The sequence below is a fragment of the Choloepus didactylus genome, chromosome 6, assembly GCF_015220235.1.
Source record: "Choloepus didactylus isolate mChoDid1 chromosome 6, mChoDid1.pri, whole genome shotgun sequence".
NCBI classification, from domain to species: domain Eukaryota; kingdom Metazoa; phylum Chordata; class Mammalia; order Pilosa; family Megalonychidae; genus Choloepus; species Choloepus didactylus.
Window position 1 is genome coordinate 31,668,164 of NC_051312.1, and position 20,153 is coordinate 31,688,316.

The 20,153-nt window shown below is 34.6% G+C and overlaps 1 protein-coding gene across 1 annotated transcript in view; it reads left to right on the forward strand.

The window, feature by feature from the left end:
• Positions 1–20,153, forward strand: part of NUP160 (nucleoporin 160) — a 50,560-nt gene that overhangs the window by 5,723 nt on the left and 24,684 nt on the right. The window contains exons 3-17 of the mRNA XM_037838478.1: positions 996–1,206; positions 1,524–1,746; positions 3,084–3,162; positions 3,706–3,826; positions 4,388–4,546; positions 5,479–5,556; positions 5,848–5,945; positions 6,734–6,818; positions 8,369–8,437; positions 11,109–11,192; positions 11,468–11,638; positions 12,393–12,492; positions 12,763–12,928; positions 13,404–13,531; positions 13,613–13,773. Of these exons, the coding sequence (XP_037694406.1) occupies positions 996–1,206; positions 1,524–1,746; positions 3,084–3,162; positions 3,706–3,826; positions 4,388–4,546; positions 5,479–5,556; positions 5,848–5,945; positions 6,734–6,818; positions 8,369–8,437; positions 11,109–11,192; positions 11,468–11,638; positions 12,393–12,492; positions 12,763–12,928; positions 13,404–13,531; positions 13,613–13,773 (1,933 nt within the window). The remainder of the gene's footprint in view (positions 1–995; positions 1,207–1,523; positions 1,747–3,083; positions 3,163–3,705; positions 3,827–4,387; positions 4,547–5,478; positions 5,557–5,847; positions 5,946–6,733; positions 6,819–8,368; positions 8,438–11,108; positions 11,193–11,467; positions 11,639–12,392; positions 12,493–12,762; positions 12,929–13,403; positions 13,532–13,612; positions 13,774–20,153) is intronic.

The window sequence follows — 20,153 nt, forward strand, 5'->3', positions numbered from 1 at the left end:
CCACAAATGCTGAGTGAAGGACATAGACAAGTAAATATGTGCCAGTGATTTTTATAAGATAACAAATACTTGTAAATCACAAATAAAAAATTTCTTATTGGGGTAAAATAAAATTCACCTTCTGTAATGGGTAAAAACTAGGCACGGGGAGGGAGGGCTGTTAAGAATTTTAATTCTTAATTTTAATTCTTAAATCTGAATTCAAATGTCTGATTTAGTGGCCTTAGGCAAAAGTGCTTTGTTTTCTACAGGAAATATATTGCAACGTAAGTTTGAGTAAAGCTTTTTCTTTTCAAGTTTTCATGTATTTTATCAAAAAGCATTTATTGAATGCCATCTATGTCCCAGGCACTTTGCTGTGTCTAAGTTTATCTTAGTGTACAAGACAGATATTGCTATACTCAAAGAGCTTTACAGTCATTTATTAATAGTTAGCAAGCTCCTTTTGAGGAGAAATAGTAGAAGTGAGAATAGCTTATCAGTATAGAAATTACCCTTGAATGTTCAATATGCAAACTTACTTATAGATTTTTAAAATATTTCTCTAAAAAGAATTACTGCCCCCCCAAAAAACACACATGTGCAAGAGACAAAACAAACAATTGCTATTCTTTTGTGCTATTCCAAGTAAGCAGTAGTAGAAAGAGGACATACCCACATTTATTAAGGTCAATTATGATTGACCCTCTAGTAATATATGTGGAGGATGTGTGGTGAGAATTTTCATTAGAGTTTAATTGCATTGGATATTGTTTTAAGTATATGGGCTATCAGGTTTGGAGATGGCCTTCATTTAACAGAACCATATATAAGATTTGAATTTTATGTTAATGCTGTGTTTTATAAATCCAAATGTGATTTGGAATGTAAAAGTTGGTCTGAATTTGTTTATCCAAAAACTATTCTGCCATATTTTAATTCAATGTCAATGAGAAAGAAAAGCATGAACTTTTTAAACCTTTTAAAAGCATGAAAGATCTTCTCTTTTTTAACAGGAAAACCTCAGGAGATACTTTGGACCTGGTGGAAGAATCTCTGGACATAAATCTGTTGAATAATGCGGTTCGCCTCAAATTTCAAAACTGCAGTGTGTTACCTGGAGGGGTGTATGTCTCTGAGACTCAGAATCATGTGATAATTTTGATATTGACCAATCAAACAGCACACAGGTTACTTTTACCACACCCTTCCCGGATGTATAGGAGTGTAAGTTGGTTAAGTATAATATCCTTAATTTCCCAAATTACTCTGGCTGTCACAAACTTAGTGCTGGGACAATATCTTTTGGAATCAAAGGAAGTTTGGATTCCTTGTAAGGCCTCAGCAAGCACACTTTATTAGTTCCTATTTAAAATAATGAGGCACTCATTTTAAGTTGAAGAAAATAGATTTGTTGAAAAGAATAACATTCTTTTTAAGCTCAACAATGATTTTTATTTTAAAAGGTTTGTAGCAATCAAGAGGAATGAGCAAAACTTGGGTTATTTTGATTTAACAAATTTTTCTTTTTAATGACTCCACAGGAATTGGTCATTGAAAGTCAGATGCAGTCAATATTCACTGACATTGGAAAAGTTGATTTCAGGGATCCTTGCAACTATCAGTTAATTCCAGCAGTATCTGGAATATCCCCTAATTCTACTGCCTCAGCAGCCTGGCTTAGCAGTGATGGGGAGGCTCTATTTGCTCTACCATCTGCTTCTGGGGGAATCTTTGTTCTTAAACTACCTCCTCATGACGTACCTGGTAAGAATGAGAACTGAGCACGGATTTAATTTTAAACAAAGAATGTTGGTATTAAAACAGACCATAGATGTCCAACCCCATCATCCAGTGCAGGAATTGCTTCTATACTACCCCTGAAATGGTCACTCTTTATTGCTTGCCTAATGACTCTCTAATGCTTTCTTTTTTTTTTTTTTTTCCGAAAGAGGATGTGATTTTATACACAGTGAGGAACAGTAAAGCATATTGGTGTATGCAAAAACAGATAGGTAACTGTAAGACAACCTATTCTGAGTCCTATAATAGAGATGAATTGTCTCCCCTCAGATTAAGGTAACTAATTAATCAAAGCAAGGAAGTTCCACTGCTGATACCCTGCTCCAAGTCACCACTATTTCTTGCCTGGATTTCATTAACTTCCTCAGTTATCTCCCCAGGTCTTCCTTTCCCTCTCTTCAGGAACTTCTCAGCCCGAGCAATGCATTATAACATAAGTTGGATCATGTTATTCCACTGCTCAAAACTCTCCAGGGCCTTCTTACCTCACTCTGAATAAAACCAAAGTCCTTACACTGGCATTCAGTGCCCTCCCACCCCAACCCCCGCTATGGCCTAGTCTCTGACCTCATCTAATTGTTTCTCCCCTCTCCTACTCTGCCCCAACCACATGGCCTTAAAATTCTTGGACATGCCAGGCATATCCTACTTAAGAACATTTGCCCGGGTTAGTCTTAACCCAGCTACCTGCTTGGCTCATTCCCTCAACTTCTTTAGGTCTATATTCAATATCATCTTCTCAGTGAGGCCTTATCTGATCACCCTTTTCAAAATTGCAGATATCCCACCCACCTACCCCCCCACACACACACACACACGCATTCTCTGTACTCCTTCCCTGTTTTATTTTTTTCTCTACTTGTTAACCATTTTATTTAATTTGTTAACTGTCTGTTCTTCCTCCCACTCCTCAACGGAATATGAGTTCCATGAACAGAGGTTTTATGTGTTTTTTTCACACTGTATCTCTAGCACCTGGAACAGTGCCTGGCACATGAAAGGTACACAGTGATTCATTTCAAAAGAATTAAGTGATTCTGCTGAGCAGCAATGTCTGTAAATGGCAAGAATGTCCCCTAGGAATATAAAATCATAATTTTTATTGTTCTATGTTAATTCAAAATATTTTAGGTATGATATATATAGGAAAGATATGTCCTAAAAGTTTAATATAGAAATGCAAAAGCCTGTTGCCTGTTATAAAGATCTAGTTCATGGTTGCATCATTCTTGCCTTTGGGTTTCTCTTAAGTATGATCAAGAGATGTTTTGCATCTCATTGACCTGATTTTAATCTTGTAGGGATGGTGTCAGTTGTGGAACTGAAACAGAGTTCAGTAATGCAACGATTGTTTATAGGCTGGATGCCAACAGCTATCAGGTAAGCAGTTGCCTGGCAGGTAAATCACAGAGCCCAAGAATTTAACCTTTTTGCACTGGTCAGCTCCTGTTAATGCTTCCAGTCTCACTCCAAGCAGATAAACGAGATACTGTAAAGGAGAGTAGTCTGTATAACATCACATTCTATCTGAGGAAAGCCAGACTCCAGAGACTACTTCATTTGTGATCAGACACCCTGACAGCAGAAACTGGCTTACTGTTTATATTCTGATAATATCCAGTTTAGTGCTCTGTCCTGATTTACCAAATTTTGTGTAAAATTATTAGAAGTAGAAAGTTTTTGACGGTTAGAATAAAATGATACAAAAGGAAACAGTATTCCATTATTAGACCGAACCTTTTAAAATTTGTTATAGTAATTCTTCAGACATAGAATAAAAATGTAATTGTCTTATGCCAACATAAATTCTTGCTCCTTCTATTGATTCAGAATGTGCTATTGCAATTTTATTATATCTCTTGAATTATAAATTCTAATTAGACTTTTTGCAACTGTAAAATTCTAAAACTTCTGGCCTTACAGTTTTAGGGGCGACCAGGGGCCTTCAGATCGTCCCCTCAGTCTTGCTGTTCATTGTGTTGAACATGATGCCTTCATCTTTGCACTGTGTCAGGATCATAAACTCCGAATGTGGTCTTATAAGGTAAATGCTACATTTATAGTTACTATAGTTAAAATAAGATAGTGAATTGTGAGAATATTGAAACAAACCTTACTTTTCTGGAAGATTATCAGATCTATAGGTTTGGAAATTATGGGTTATTTCCAGGTTTTGACAGTTTTATTTAGCTTTATTTTTCATATATTACCCCCTTAACTTTTTGGCTTTTTATTTTGAAAATTATGAAACTTACAGAAAAGTTAAAAGAGCAGTACAGTGAGTATAATCTTCACTCAGGAAGAATGAATGTGTTGCTTTTTTTAAAAAAATTTTTATTTTAGTAACATATATACAGAACAAATGTGTTTTTAAAAATGCAAGTTGGTAAAATAGTTTTCAGGGTTCTACTTAAGCAAAACAGCTGATGATTTTATCCATGAAACTAAAGAGATATTTTTCATCTTACTCTTGAAAAAACCTGTGGGTTCTGCAGCAGATAAACTCTTAGTAAGCGAATGGATGTACAGCCTTAATAAAGGGAGGAGTATGTTTTTCTAGCCTGTAGATTCTTTGATAGCACTTAAAAACTCTTCTCTTGGGCAGGACCAAATGTGCCTGATGGTAGCTGACATACTAGAGTACATCCCTGTGAATAAAGACATGCGGCTCACTGCTGGAACTGGACACAAATTACGACTAGCGTATTCCCCTACCATGGGACTCTACCTAGGAATATATATGCATGCACCAAAACGTGGACAGGTAGGAAATGAATAAGACATGTATCTAGTTATTCTGTACGTGCTTAAGTGGGAAAGTAAGTCTTTTTAAGCTCTTTGCGCCAACCTAGATGTTTCATGTGTGGGTTTTTGTTTTTTGTTTTTTTGTTTTTGCTGAAATGTGAATTAGAAGATCTTGAATTAGGGGTCAGGAGAATTAGGGGTCAGGATGAAAGAGAGTAGAGGGTTTAAAGGAATGTGAAAGGGAAAGTTAATCAAAACCAAACAAGAAAGAGCAAATTTGGAAGTCTAAACGAAAAATGGAGTTACTGAAAAGGATGTAGGTCTTATTAGGTGGTTGAGAGGAAGTTAATTTTTAGAGACTTTTTTATTTTGGTAATGGAGTAAAACCTGAACTATATATAGGCTTTTATTCTTAATAAACATTGACTGACTAAATATTGATTTGTATTGTATGCATGTTTTAAATTATCTCTGATATGTTGTTAAAAATATAAACTTAAAAATATAAAAATTGATTTCTGAATGCTAATAACCCTTATTTAGAAAAGCAGTATGTTATGCTGAGTGAAATAAGCCCTACACAAAAAGAGAGATATTGTACTAATGTGAACTCTGTGAAAAATGTAAAATAAGTGTTTTGTTATTGTAGAATATAGAGAACATAGAGATAGACAGCAACTAGTGAAGGGGGACCAATAGTCTAATAAGAACAGATAAGATTTTGAGGGTAATCTTAGTGATATGGGAATGCTCAGGAATGGCTATGGTTCATTCATTTTCTTGGGATATGGTAGGAACATATTGGAAGCAATGTAGTTATTTTACGATATTTGTTTTTCTTATTCCTTTGTTTTGTTTGAAATATTTTTGTTAATTTTTTTATAAATAAAGTTTTTTAAAAAAGCAGTACGTTGATTATTTCAAATAATAAATTATCTTGTTTTTGACCAGTTCTGCGTTTTCCAGTTGGTGAGCAATGAGAATAACCGCTATAGTCTAGATCACATTTCCTCACTATTCACTTCTCAGGTAGGTACATCATCCTTTGCGTATCATGCAAGTACAAGAATGAAGTATTAGCTAACCCCACCATACTGTAATGGATTGAAGTCTTAAAATGGAATGTTTCATGATGTATGCAAACAAAATTTCATTTGGATTTTACCGGTTTCATGTGGCAATGTCTTTTGCTTTATCCATTTTGCCTCTCCTACGTATTTTAGTCCCCATAAAATGCTACCTTTCTTATTTCTTATTTTTCTTATTTCTTATATTTCTTATTTCTTTTTTTTTTTTTTTTTTTTTAACATTTCCTTCTAGGAGACACTGATTGACTTTGCCTTAACTTCCACGGATATCTGGGCTCTGTGGCATGATGCCGAGAACCAGACAGTTCTGAAATACATCAACTTTGAACAGTATGGGTTCCTTACCTATGTCATCCTACCTCACACCAGTTTCATGTCAAGATGAGAGTTTATTTTGTAGAACCTAAACAGAAAATGCTTTTTTTTCCAAAATACAATGTTTATAGAACACCAATAAATAAAACAAAACTAGTATTTTATAACAGTTTATAATCTAATGTTAGATACATTTAGTACATGCTATTTAAAAAAATTGTTAAAAATATGTTTTAAAACAATTTTGAGTCAAATACTATATAACCTCTGAAATATCTATGGTGTATTCCTTGGAACACAGTTTGAGGATCACTGAACTAATGGAATCTTAGTGGGTCCTTCAAAACCCTAAATTCTAGGATGGAATTCTAGGAATGGTTGATGCTGGTTTGATCCTGAGCCACACCTCAGGAAACAGGAGAGTGATCCTTATAGATGGCATTGAAGCAAAGTGGTAAAAAGGCACAGGCAAGCTCTGGAGTCAGATCAGGGTTTGAAATCTGTGAGATACCCTAAGCTTGATTTTCCTTATCTGCAAAATGAGGATAATATTTATACCTCAAGGAATTATTGTAAGGCATATGTGGATAATGTCTAGAAGTGCACCTTCCAAAATAGCTGACAAATAGTAAATGCAGAATAAAAGTTAGCTATTATTTATTGATTTGTGTTTAGAGTTGTAATTTCAGGAAGGTGCCTGTGAAAACTTGATAAGCACTTCTGTAAAACCAGACTCTGCTCAGAATAAGTTTCATTTTCAGTCATCATTTTTATATGGACTGATGGAATTTTTTTCTCTGTAGTAATGTTGCAGGTCAGTGGAACCCAGTTTTTATACAGCCTCTGCCAGAGGAAGAGGTCGTCATCAGAGATGATCAAGACCCCAGAGTAAGGAACCCTAAAATGAAATCAAGTCTTATGATTTACCCTGGCCATTAGTTTAAGAAGAACCGCTTGTGTTAGAACTCTTTCAGCTGCAAGTGACAGAAACTCACCTCAAATTGACTTAAGCTAAAAGGAGAACTTATTGGCTTGTGCACCTGAGAAGTTCATTGTTACCTGGCTTCAGGCATGGCTGAAACAGTACCTTCAGGACTTGATCTCTCTTCTCTCTGTTCTGCTTTCCTCCTTGTGACCTTGGCAATCCCGGAGGAAAGACAGCAGCTCCTCTCTGGCATTGACGCTCACTGGCCTGGCTTTGGTCATGGGCCAATTTCTGATAGAGTCATGCTAAACATAAGAGATAGAATGTTATCTGTCTGGACTGGGCCTTGCCATTGCAAGGGGTGGTGAAGTCAGTTGGGTGTGGTCAGAGGAGGAAGACTTCCCAAAAGAAACATAAAGAATTTGTTAGTATAAGAAGAGGGAATGGATTCTCGCAGGCACAAATGGTCCACTGCAATAACCTTGTTGGTAGATGAACATAAACCAGAAATAAGATAATTTCTGATCACAATATATGCAATGAAGAAAATCATTTAAAAAGGCACTGTAATAGCAAAACAGACTCATTTCTCTATTTTTCAGGGACATCCTCAAGATAAATGGAAGAAAAATCTTAAGTTGATGACTTAGCATTAAAATGAAATTAAAGACTATAAGCCCTGGTTCTGAAACAGTGACTCTGCTAGATTGGAAAACACATTGTAAATACCTGAAATTGAATACTGCTAAGTTTTTAATCTCGAATTTATCGATTATGGTTATTGATTGATGCAGTTATCAACTACTAGCAGTTGACTTTTATCTGAGAGCCAGAATTATATACTTATTAAAATCCTCATTTTTATCTTTCACTCTGAGCATTTTATCATCTACCAGAACCTTAATAGAAGGAAAGAAACTTTAAAGATTGTCAGGTTTGCTGCTTATTGGCAAATCTGCTTTATGGGACTTAGTTAAAATTATTAGGTAATATGAGAATTCCTTTTTTTTTCTCTCTACTTCATTCCCCCATTTGTGAAAGCTTATTGCAATTTTTTAAATACATAATGCCTGTTATTATTGGTTCTTTCCTTTTTGTGTGCGAGCCATAAGATGACTACTTTTCTGGATGGTATAGAAACCAACTTAGTTTAATTTTTGTCTTACAATAAGTATCGGCTATGTCACCAGTAAACTAGGTTCACCTCTTCCATTCAAGACTGGCGTTTGACAGGCCTTATTTTCTAGTGGAACCTAATGAAGCTTTCTGTGATGAGCATACCATTTCCAGTATAGTTTATCTGGTTAACTCAGAGACTTTGCAATCTTCACTTTCAGGGTGAAAATATGTAACTGTGTTACTGCTTCTTATTGCTCAAATGTAGAAGGGCAAAATTTCTGTTCTCATATCATGGGAACTCAAACTTTGTTAACATTTTGAATTTTCCCTTGAAATTTTTCCAAATTTTATCTGTTTTAGAATGAATTTAATTTATGTTTTAATGTTCTAACAGGAAATGTATTTACAGAGTCTTTTTACACCAGGACGATTCATAAATGCAGCTTTATGTAAAGCCTTACAGGTCAGTAAGAAAATATTTAATATTTATTTCACACTTATTTTAGCACTATATTGTGTAATTAAGTTATTATGAAAAATTTTTGTTGTTTTCAATATACTAAACATTGAACATACTTTTGCAATTATATGTACATGTGTTTATAAATGCTGTTGTAATTTTTTTAAAATGTTCCTTCATTAGGACTCCCGATGGGAAGGAGGAGCACTTTAACCAATGACTAGTGAAGCATGCCAGTAATAAGAGAAACTTGTGTCTGCACTGTTGTAAAAAGATAGCATACTACCCTGCATATAATCTCTCTACTTGAAAGAAAATTTAAGTTTTTTCTTGTTGGGTTTTTTTGTGTGTCTGGTAATGTATATATAATATAAAATTTGCCAATTAGACCATTTTTGAATATACAATTCAGTGGCATTAATTAGATTTACAATGTTGTTCTGCCATCACCACCATCCATTACCAAAAGTTTTTCATAACCCTAAAAAGAAACTCTGTACCTGTTAAGCAATATTTCCCTATTCCCCTTCCCTTTAGCTCCTGGTAACCTCTAATCTACTTTCTGTCTATGAGTTTGCTTATTCTAGATATTTGATGTAAGTGGAATCCTACAATATTTGTCTTTTGTGTCTGGCTTATTTCACTTAGCATAGTGTTTTCAAGGTTGATCCATACTCTAGCAGGTATCAGCACTTCATTCCTTAAGACAGATGAATAATATTCTATTGTGTGTGTGTATGTGTACTATGTTTTCTTTATCTAATTATCTGTCAGTGAACACGTGGGTTATTTTCACTTTTTGGCTATCGTGTTGGTTAGTTTTTGATACTCTGTTTTTACCCTTTTGTGTTAGTACAGCGAAGTTCTGATTTGTTTTAAGAAAATTCTAAAAATGTAAGATGTAAAATATAAGCTTCAAAGTCTCATGATTTAAGGGATGCTTATTGCTTTACAAAAGGATTATTTACTTTAAAGTCACATATGTTTCCTGAAATTGCCACTTACCTTCATGGATCTAAAATAGATTCATCACTGGTAAAATTGAAAGGTACCTTAAAACTTTCTGGTCAGACCTCCCACACAAAATAGAAATACCTTCTGTGGCTTCTCTGACAGGCAGTTAATCAGCCTCTACTCGTTTGTACCTCCACTGATAAGCTTCATTAGCTCCTGTGTGAGTCATTGTTCCCATACTGTGTCATTTAAAAGTTCTTTACACACCCAGGGGAGTGAATCTCCCTGGCATCGTGGAATATGACTCCCAGGGAGGAATCTAGACCCAGCATTGTAGGATAGAGAACATCTTCTTGACCAAAAGGGGAATGTGAAAGGAAATGAAATAAGCTCCAGTGGCAGAGATTCCAAAAGGAGCTGAGAGGTCACTCTGGCGGGCACTCTTACACACAAAGTAGATAACCCTTTTTAGGTTCTAATGAATTAGAATAGCTAGCAGTAAATACCTGAAACTATCAAACTACAACCTAGAAGCCATGAATCTTGAAGACAATTGTATAAAAATGTAGCTTATGAGGAGTGACAGTGTGATTGGGAAAGCCATATGGACCACACTCCCCTTTGTCTAGTTTATGGATGGATGAGTAGAAAAATGGGGGAAGGGAAAAACAAAACAAAGCAAAACAACAAAAAAAGGCCCCCAGTGTTCTTTTTTACTTTAATTGCTCTTTTTCACTGTAATTTTTATTCTTATTATTTGTGTGTGTGTGGTAATGAAAATGTCAAAAGTTAATTTTGGTGATGAATGCACAACTATATAGTGGTAAACAGTTGAATGTACGCTTTGTTTTGTATGACTCCATGGTATGTGAATATATCTCAATAAAATGAATTAAGAAAAAAAGTTCTTTACAGCATTAAATTGAATTTAGCTTTGACTCTTTTGGTTATTTCTTTCTTTTGGAACCTCTTAGAACATATATCTCTTCTAAAGAGCAACCCTTCAGGTATTTCAAGAATCTTTCCATGTAGTTTTTCTCTAGACTAAATATACCCAGTTCTTTCTCTTTCTCTTAGGTTACATGATTTCTAAACCCTTGAGTTTTCTTTTCATTGCATTCTTGAATCTCTGCCTATTTTATGTTTTCTGTTTTCTCTCCATTAAGAGAGTCACTTTCTCCTTAGGTGTTTTTTTCTTTCATCTCACCAGCCAATTCTTCCTTAATAACAATAATCAAGTATATGATAATGTTTCTCATTACATTTCTTGCACACTTTGCACAGAGATTTTAAATAACCAGTAAGGCACCTATCAAATGTTTTCCTTCAGGAGAATCACCTGCAGAGTGGCCCACCGCTATTGCTATTCTAGCTTGCTTTTGTGCCAGTCTTAGCATGTGTGTGTTTGGCATCCTTATGTCATCTTATACCTTCCTTCAGCTGAATAATAGCAGTTCTTTTTCGTTTTTGTTTTTTTGCAATGATCCAAATTAATATTTTAAACTTCTTTACAGTTTATTCTGGTCTGTAGAAACTATTTCAAAATTGCTATGATTTCATTTGTAGAAATTATCTGCACAGTATTAAGGGTAAATGTGTATTCCAGGCATACCCAGTATCTGTTATATAGTTTTACAGTGCCTCATTGCCTTCTAAACTGGAGTATTTCTCATTCAGTTTTGGGCATTAAATAATACTTTAAAATGTCTCTTAATTTTAGATTTTCTGCCGAGGAACAGAGAGAAATTTGGATCTCTCTTGGAGTGAGCTAAAGAAAGAAGTTACTGTTGGCGTTGAAAGGGAGGTAAGATTTTGGTGGGAAAACTATGATAATTTCTTCTATCTCTATGTAGGGCAGATTGGTACTGAGGGATTGTTCGGATTGTTCATTTGGCTTTGTTAGTAGGAAGTATAAATATTTCAACCTTTTATTAGAGAATTAGATACGTGTTTATATCGTCTATGACATGTAACACATAAGGAGTATGCCTAGTAAAATCCCATTGCACCATTATGTTCTTTTGGAAGAAAGATCCCAAAAGCTATCTAGAATCTAATTTCATTTTTTTTCTTTGCTAGCTCCAAGGAAGTGTAACGGAGTATGAATTCTCACAAGAGGAGTTTCGAAATTTACAGCAGGAATTCTGGTGCAAGTTCTATGCCTGTTGTCTTCAGTATCAAGAAGCCCTCTCCCATCCTCTTGGCCTACTTTTGAATCCATGTACAAACATGGTGTGCCTTTTGAAAAAAGTAAGGGAGCCAAATTATACAGAAGAATTCCTTTTGACAGTTCAGGATCTTTTAGAATATTAGTCTGTTTTATGTTGTAGTTAGACTTTAGGATTTTTTTTTTTTTTTTCTAAAATTATAGTCCATTTGTAGTTAGTCTTCTACATTATTATCTATACTTTTTTAGCATTTTATGTATTTACATTTTACATTGAAGTAAATTCAAACTTGAGGTAAGAGTTAAAAGCACAAAGAACATCTGTGTATCATTCACCTGGATTCACCATTTGTTAGTTGTACACTTGCTTTCACTCCCTCTGTAATTAAATATTTTTCTTCCTAAACCATTTGAGGGTTAGTTGTAAAAATCATGCTCCCTAAATATTTCAGGACATGTTGAAACAAGGGTATTCTCTTACATAACCACAAGACAATTTAAAAATCAGGCAATTTGATATTGATAAAATATTATACAGTCTATATTGAAATTTTGCTAATTGTGCCCCCAGTTTTTCTTCCTGATCCAGCATCCAATCCATGATCATGCATGTATTTAGTTGTCGTGTTTCTTAAGCTTAATTTTTGAACTGTTGTCAGCCCTTTGTTTTTTATGACATTGACAATTTTTTAAGACTATAGTCCTTTTGTTTTGTAGAGTGACCCATGATTTGGGTTTCTCTGATGTTTCCTCATGATAAAATTCGGGTTTCACAATTATTTTATACCTTTAAAAATTAACTTACAAAACATGTAACTGGAAGATTTGTATTTCCAGGGGTACCTGTCTTTCCTTGTGCCCTCCTCCTTAGTGGATCATTTGTATCTTCTGCCTGATGAGAACCTTTTGACAGAGGATGAAACAACCATATCTGATGGTAACAGTAATTGTTATGTCCATATTTAATCTCTCTCCCATGTGAACCCAATGCTTTGTTTCAAATAGATGCAAGAAACATCGATCGCCACTGTGACCTTTTCTGGTTAATTTACCACATTATAGATATTTTAAGGAAAACTGAAGAGATCTAAGTATCTCCAAGACTTCTCATAGATCCTTTGATATTTGATTATTGATATTCTATTTTAGTATACTATTAGATCTTCATTGGCTTGAAACTTGAATGTTAACTTTCTCTCACTCGTAGATGTGGATGTTGCTCGGGATGTCATATCTCTTATAAAATGCCTTCGGCTGATTGGAGAGTCAGTAACTATGGATATGTCAGTTATGATGGACACAAGTTGTTACAACCTACAGTCCCCAGAAAAGACTGCAGAACAGATTCTGGAAGATTTGATCACTATTGATGTGTAAGGAGAATTTAGGGTAAAGTTCATTTCCTAATGGAAATTTAGCAATTTTTAGTTCCAAAGTTAGGTTGTTTGTGTACACTTAAGTATGTGCCAAGTAATGGCTTAAAGTTAAAGTGAGTTACCATGATTGTAAAAGGCATTTAAACTTTTAAACAAAATCTAGCACATGACTTCAGGTCTGGGAACAGACTCATAAAACACAGTCTAGCTATTAACTATTAACTGAACTGTTTATTCTAAAAGTGAAAGTTTTTCTCATTTATTTTGTCTGTCATTTCTGAAAAATTGAGAAATTTGCTATGTGGAATAGAAGTATCTTGTATGCCAGTGTTTATCTCAACTTTTTAAAATATACCTCCTTCATTATATATGGCTTATTTTCATGTTTCGTAGAGCCTTTAGCTTACAGGATATTTAGAGCCTGTCTTATGCATTCTCAGTAGTAATGGGAGTTTTCTAATTATTCTTGTAGAGAAAATGTGATGGAAGATATTTGTAGTAAATTGCAGGAAATTAGGAATCCAATCCAAGCCATCGGACTTCTTATACGGGAAATGGATTATGAGACAGAAGTGGAAATGGAAAAGGGATTCAACCCAGGTATATGACAAAACAACTAATGTGCCTCATTGATATAGAAAAATCATTGATACATTTAACTCCACTTTTCTCTTATTACAGCTCATCCCCTGAATATTCGAATGAATCTTTCCCAGCTCTATGGTAGTGGAACAGCAGGGCATATTGTGTGTAGAGGTGTGTGTAAAATTGCCAGTACTCGCTTCCTGATCTGCCGAGACCTTTTGATCTTACAGCAGCTATTAATGAGGCTAGGAGATGCAGTAAGTACTACTTACGGAAAAACTTGTAAAATCTAAAACCTGGTATAGACCTAAAAGACACCTAACAGAATGTCAGCTCTGGAAGCACAGAGACTGTCTTTGTTCATTGCTCTATCCCCTATGGCCCTTTGTAATTGATGCTCCATAAATATTTGTTGTTGAGTTAAGAATGAATAAACATTATCATCTAAAATTACAGATTAGAAATATATATGAAGCAGATTATTTCAATGTTTACCTTTTTCTGTATCGTGGTGGAAGATTTTCCGAATTGGGTCACCAAGGTGTTTAGTATTAATGGAACTACGTTGGGTTTGATAGCAAGGTACCATTTCTTCAGTGGAGAGGGTACTCACCTTTTTTTCAATACAAGGCTTACTTAAGCACAATTTTGAGATCATGAAGATTGTCTTTGGGGTCCTCCCAATTCCATTTCTCTTCTTCCTTTTCCATTCTATTCTTCTTACACCATGAGACACTTGTTGCCATCATACAATCCTAGTCCCCCCATCGTACTTGAATATTCCATGTTCAAAAATTACCTTTCTGCCCAAAGTGAGAAGTCCCATTTGTCTCTGAGTCAGTAATCTTATTAAACCAATTTGTATTAATGTGTAAATAACTGAAAGGCCTTTAGGACTTCCAGAGGATCAGAATTTATTAATGTGAATACATTGCTAATGGTAAAATTGCAGACAAAAAGAAGGAAAACATATAGGAAGATCATATGTTTAGGAACCATCAAGTAGAAACAGGAACTTTCCTGAGATCTGTCACTTAGGATACCCATACTGAGCTCTTTTCAGTCTTTGTATATTCTTTATTTCTTCAGGTTTTTAAAATTTATTTTTATTTTGTTATTTTTTTATTGTGGAATATAGCATATTTACATAGAATTGATAGCTTTCCAAGTGCAATTTAACAAGTAGTGAGAGAGCAAATCTCAAAGAATGTTGTAGGTTTCAGTTCCACAATTTCAGTTATTTCCTTATTGTGAAATATAATATATATGCAAAAAGGTGATGTTTCAAAACACGATTTAACAAGTAACTATATAGGAAATTTCCAAGAATGTTGTGGGTTATAGTACCATAGTTTCAGTTATTTCCTTATTGCAAAATATAACATGTGCAAAAAGGTGATTACTTTGAAATTACAATTTAACAAGTAGCTCTATAGAAAATTACAAAGCATGTCATGGGTTACAGTTCCACCATTTCAGTTCTTTCCTTCTAGCTATTCTGATACCATAGCAACTAAGAAAAAAAAATTATATAGAGATTCAGTATTCATAATCCTTTGTTAAATTCTATCTTGTCTGTTGTTACCCCTTCCTCTAGTTTAATCACTTTCCCGATCTTCAGGGATGTCTAGGCAGTGACCACCCTAATTTGTTCATGTTGAAAAGGGGCGCTGACATTTTGGGAACACCTAGGGTGTCCTGTCGCACATTGGGGGGGTGGGGGGGGTAATGAATTTATTTGCAGAGTTGGGCTCAGAGAGAGAAAGTCCACATTTGAGCAACAAAAGAGGTTCTCTGGAGGTGACTCCTAGGCATAATTATAGGTGGGCTTAGCCTCCCTTTACAACCATAAATTTCACAAGAGCAAGCCTCAAGATTGAGGGCTTGACCTATAAAGTAGGGGGTTACTAATTTCGCATAGCATATGTTCTGTCCACGATAATCAGTATCTCACATTATCATCACTTAGTTGTATAATCTTCATCACTCTCCATTTTGAACAATCCTCCTGACCCAAGACACCCCATAGCACTTTTTAGCCCTTAATTATTTGTCCCTAGTATCTGTATGGTACTAGTAAGGTATTCCTATTAATTATTGTCCCAAGTATGCAATATGTAGATTTTTCCCATATACCCTTCTGTTGTCAACTCTGTACTAGTGTACACCTTAGAAGTATCTCATGTGAGCACCTGTCTATATTTGTAGTGCTGATCTGTGGGATACATGCCTTTAAACAACTCCTTTCAATCCTGTTCACCTTCAGTACAGCTCTGATACTTATAATTCCATTAACAAACAGTCATCACCCCTATCCATTCCCATACCTCTGAATTCATCATTAACATTTCTGAACATACTAGGTTATCATCCCCCCTTCACTAGCTTCTGTCTGTCTTTAGGTCCCCAATAGTTTACATTATAAGACATTGATTTTACATTGTTCAGGGAGTTCATAGTCATGGTAACATAAAATATCTCTGCTTTTATGCCTGACTTATGTCACTCAGCATTTTATCTTCAAGGTTCATCCATGTTGCCATGTTTCAGTACCTTGTTCTTCCTATTGCTGCGTAGTATTCCATCGTGTGTATATACACATTTTGTTTATCCACTCGCCTTTCAAAGGACACTTGAATTGTTTCCATCTCTTGGCAATTGTTAACAATGCCACTATGAACTTCAGTGTACAAATGTCTGTTCGTGTCACTGCTTTCAGATCTTCTGGGTATATACCGAGAAGTGAAATTGCTGGATCATAGGGTAATTTGGTATCTAGTTTTCTGAGAAACCACCAAACTGTCTTCCACAGTGGCTGTACCATTATACATTCCTACCAGCAATGAATAAGAGTTCCAATTTTTCCACATCCTCTCCAACATTTGTAGTTTCCCCTTTGTTTAATGGCAGCCATTCTTATTGGTGTGAGATGATATCTTATTGCAGTTTTGATTTGCATTTCCCTAATAGCTATTGAAGATGAACAGTTTTTCATGTGTTTTTTAGCCATTTGTATTTCCTCTTTGGAAAAATGCCTTTTCATGTCTTTTGCCCATTTTATAATTGGGCTGTTTGTACTGTTGTTGAGTTGTAGGATTTCTTTATATATACAGATATCAGTCTCTTACCAGATACATGGTTTCCAAGTATTTTCTCACATTGAATTGACTGCCTCTTTTTCTTTTGGACAGTCTTTTGAAGCACAGAAGCTTTTGATTTTGAGGAGTTCCCATTTATCTTTTTTTGCTTTTTTTGCTTGTGCTTTGGGTATAATGTCTAAGAAACTACCTCCTGTTACTAGGTCTTGAATATGTTTCCCTTTATTATCTTCTGAGAGTTTTATTGTGCTATTTCTTATATTGAGACCTTTGATCCACTTAGAGTTAATTTTTGTATAGGGTATGAGGTAGGGGTCCTCTTTCATTTTTTTTGGATATGGGATATCCAGTTCTCTCAGCCTCATTTGTTGAAGAGACTGATATGTCCCAGTTCAGTGGGTTTGGAGGCCTTATCAAAAATCAGTTGACCATAGATTTGGGGGTCTATTTCTGAATTGTCTATTCGATTCCGTTGATCAATATTCTATCTTTGTGCCAGTGCCATGCTGTTTTAACCACTGTGGCTTTATAGTAGGCTGCAAAGTCTGGAAGTGTAAGTCCTCCCACTTTGTTCTTCTTTTTTAGAATGTTTTTGACAATTTGAGGCTCTTTCCCTTCCAAATAAATTTGATAACTAGCTTTTCCAAGTCTGCAAAGTATGTTGTTGGAATTTTGATTGGAATTGTGTTGAATCTGAAGATCAGTTTGGGTAGAATTGACATCTTAATTACGTTTAGCCTTCCTATCCATGAATGCAGAATATCTTTCTATCCCTTTAGGTCCCCTTTGATTTCTTTTAGTAACAATTCGTAATTTTATATGTAGAGGTCTTTTGCATCCTTGCTTAATTTATTCCTAGGTACTTAATTTTTTTAGTTACTATTGTGAATGGAATTTTTTTTTTTATTGCCTCTTCAATTAGATCATTACTAGTGTATAGGAACATTACTAGTGTATAGGAACATTACTGACTTACGTGCATTAATCTTCTATCCCGCCATTCTGCGGAATTTGTTTATTAGCTCAACTAGCTTTGTCACTGATTTCTCAGGATTTCCAAATATAAGATCATATCATCTGTAAATAATGAAAGTTTTACTTCTTCCTTTCCAATTTAGGTACCTTTTGTTTGTCTTGGCAAATTGCTCTGGCTAGAACATCTAGCACAATGAATAATAGTGGTGACAGCGGGCATCTTTGTCTCTTCCTGATCTTAGGGGGAAGGCCTTCAGATTCTCACCATTGACTACTATGCTGGCTGTGAGTTTTTCATATATGCCCTTTATCATATTGAGGAAGTTTCTTTTAATTACTACCTTTTGAAGTGTTTTTATCAAAACGGAATGCTGAATTTTGTCAGATGCTTTTTCAGCATCTATTGAGATGATCATTTGTTTTTCCCTTCCAGTTTGTTAATATGTTGTATTACATTGATTTTCTTACATTGAACTACCCTTGCATGCCAGGGATGAACTCTACTTGGTCATGGTGTATAATTCTTTTAATGTGCCTTTGGATTCAGTTTGCAAGTATTTTGTTGAGAATTTTTGTATCTATATTCATTAGGGAGATTGGCCTATAGTTTTCCTTTTTTGTAGTCTTTATTTGGTTTTGGTATTAGAATTCAGATTTTTTTTAAATAAAAAAAAACTTTCCCCTAAACACAGAAGTAATAGATGTTCATTGTGGAACCTTTATAAAATATATGTGAACAAAAAGAAAATAAAAATTAATCTATTATGAGTGGATAAACAAAATATAGTATATATACACTATGGAATACTATGCAGCAGTAAGAAGGAACAAGGTTGTAAAACATATAAAAACATGGATGAATCTCGAAGACATAATGCTGAGTAAAATAAGCCAGGCACAAAAAGAAAGATATTGTATGTTATCACTAATGTGAACTCTGTGAAAAATGTATAATAAATGTTTTATGTTGTAGAATGTTGGGGACCTAGTAATAGACAGCAAGTAGTGAAGGGAGAACGATAATCTAATAAGAACAGATAAGTTTATGGAGGGTAAATTTAATGTTCTGGGAATGCTCAGGAACGACTATGGTTTCTTAATTTTTGGGGGGTATGGTAGGAACAAGTTGGAAGCAATGTAGTTATTTTAGGTTATTCGTTTTTCTTATTCCTTTGTTTGGTTATAGTTTGTTTATTTTCTTGGGGTAGGGTAGGAGCATGTTGGAAGCAGTGTAGCTGGTTGTTTTAGGTTATTTGTTTTTCTTCTTCCTTTGTTCAGTTATGGTTTGTTAATTTTCTTGGGGTATGGTAGGAACGTGTTGGAAGCGATGTAGTTATTTTAGGTTATTTGTTTTTTCTTATTCCTTTGTTTTGGTTTTGCTTGAAATGTTTTTAATTGTTTTTTAATTTTTTAATTAATAAAGTTAAAAAAAATTCATCTATTAATCTTCCACACTGTGGTAACTACTATTCCCTTTTTCCTGGGCAAATAGATTTTTGTTTTCAAAATCAGAATGTGCTACATAGTATTGTTTTGTAATCTGGTTGTTTTTATTCTTCTACTTTACCAACATCATCAGCATTTTCCCACATCATTAAACATTCTTTTACAGCATTATATTGTTTTGAATGCAGATTAACATTTTTGTTCAACTTTTATCAATTTTTAGTTTTTTTATTTATTTTTTATTGTAGTGACATGTACAACTCAGAATTTCCAATTTTAACCACTTTCAAGTATACGGTTCAGTGGTATTGGTTACATTCATAATATTGTGCTTCCATCAGCAACATCCATTACCAAAACTTATTCCTCAACTCAAATAGAAAACTTCACACTAATTAAGCAATAACTCCCCATTCTTTTCATCCCCTGACCCCTGATAGCATATACTCTACTGTCTCTGAATTATCTTGTTCTAGGTATTTCATATAAGTGAAATCAAACAATATTTGTCTTTTTGTGTCTGACTTACTTCACTCTACGTAATGTTTTCAAGGTTCATTTAACCCATTCTCCTGTTAATGGGCAGTTGAGTTGCTTCTCTTCCTTTTGACTATTGTGACTAATGCTGCTGTGAATCTCAGTGTACAAACATCTGTTCAAGTGCCTGCTTTCAGATCTTTTGGGTGTATACCAAGAAGTAGGATTACCAAGTTGTATGGTAATTCTGTGTTCAACTTTCTGAGAAACTGCCAATCTAGTTTCCACAGTGGCTGCACCATTTTAAATTCCCACCAACAAGGCAGTAGAGTTCCAAATTCTCTGCATCCTCTCAAACATTTATTTTCTGTTTCTTTTAATAGTAGCCATCCTAGTGGGTATGAAATGTATCTCATTGTGGTTTCCTTTGCATTTTCCTGATGACCAGTGATGTTGAGCATCTTTTCATGTGCTTATTGGCCATTTGTATATCTTTTCTGGAAAAATGTCTACTCAAGTCCTTTGCCCATTTTTTAAATTGGGTTGTAATACTTTATATACTCTGGATAATAAACCCTTATCAGATATGGTTAGCAATTACTTTATCCCATTCTGCAGGTTTTCTTTTTTTTTTTCTTTTT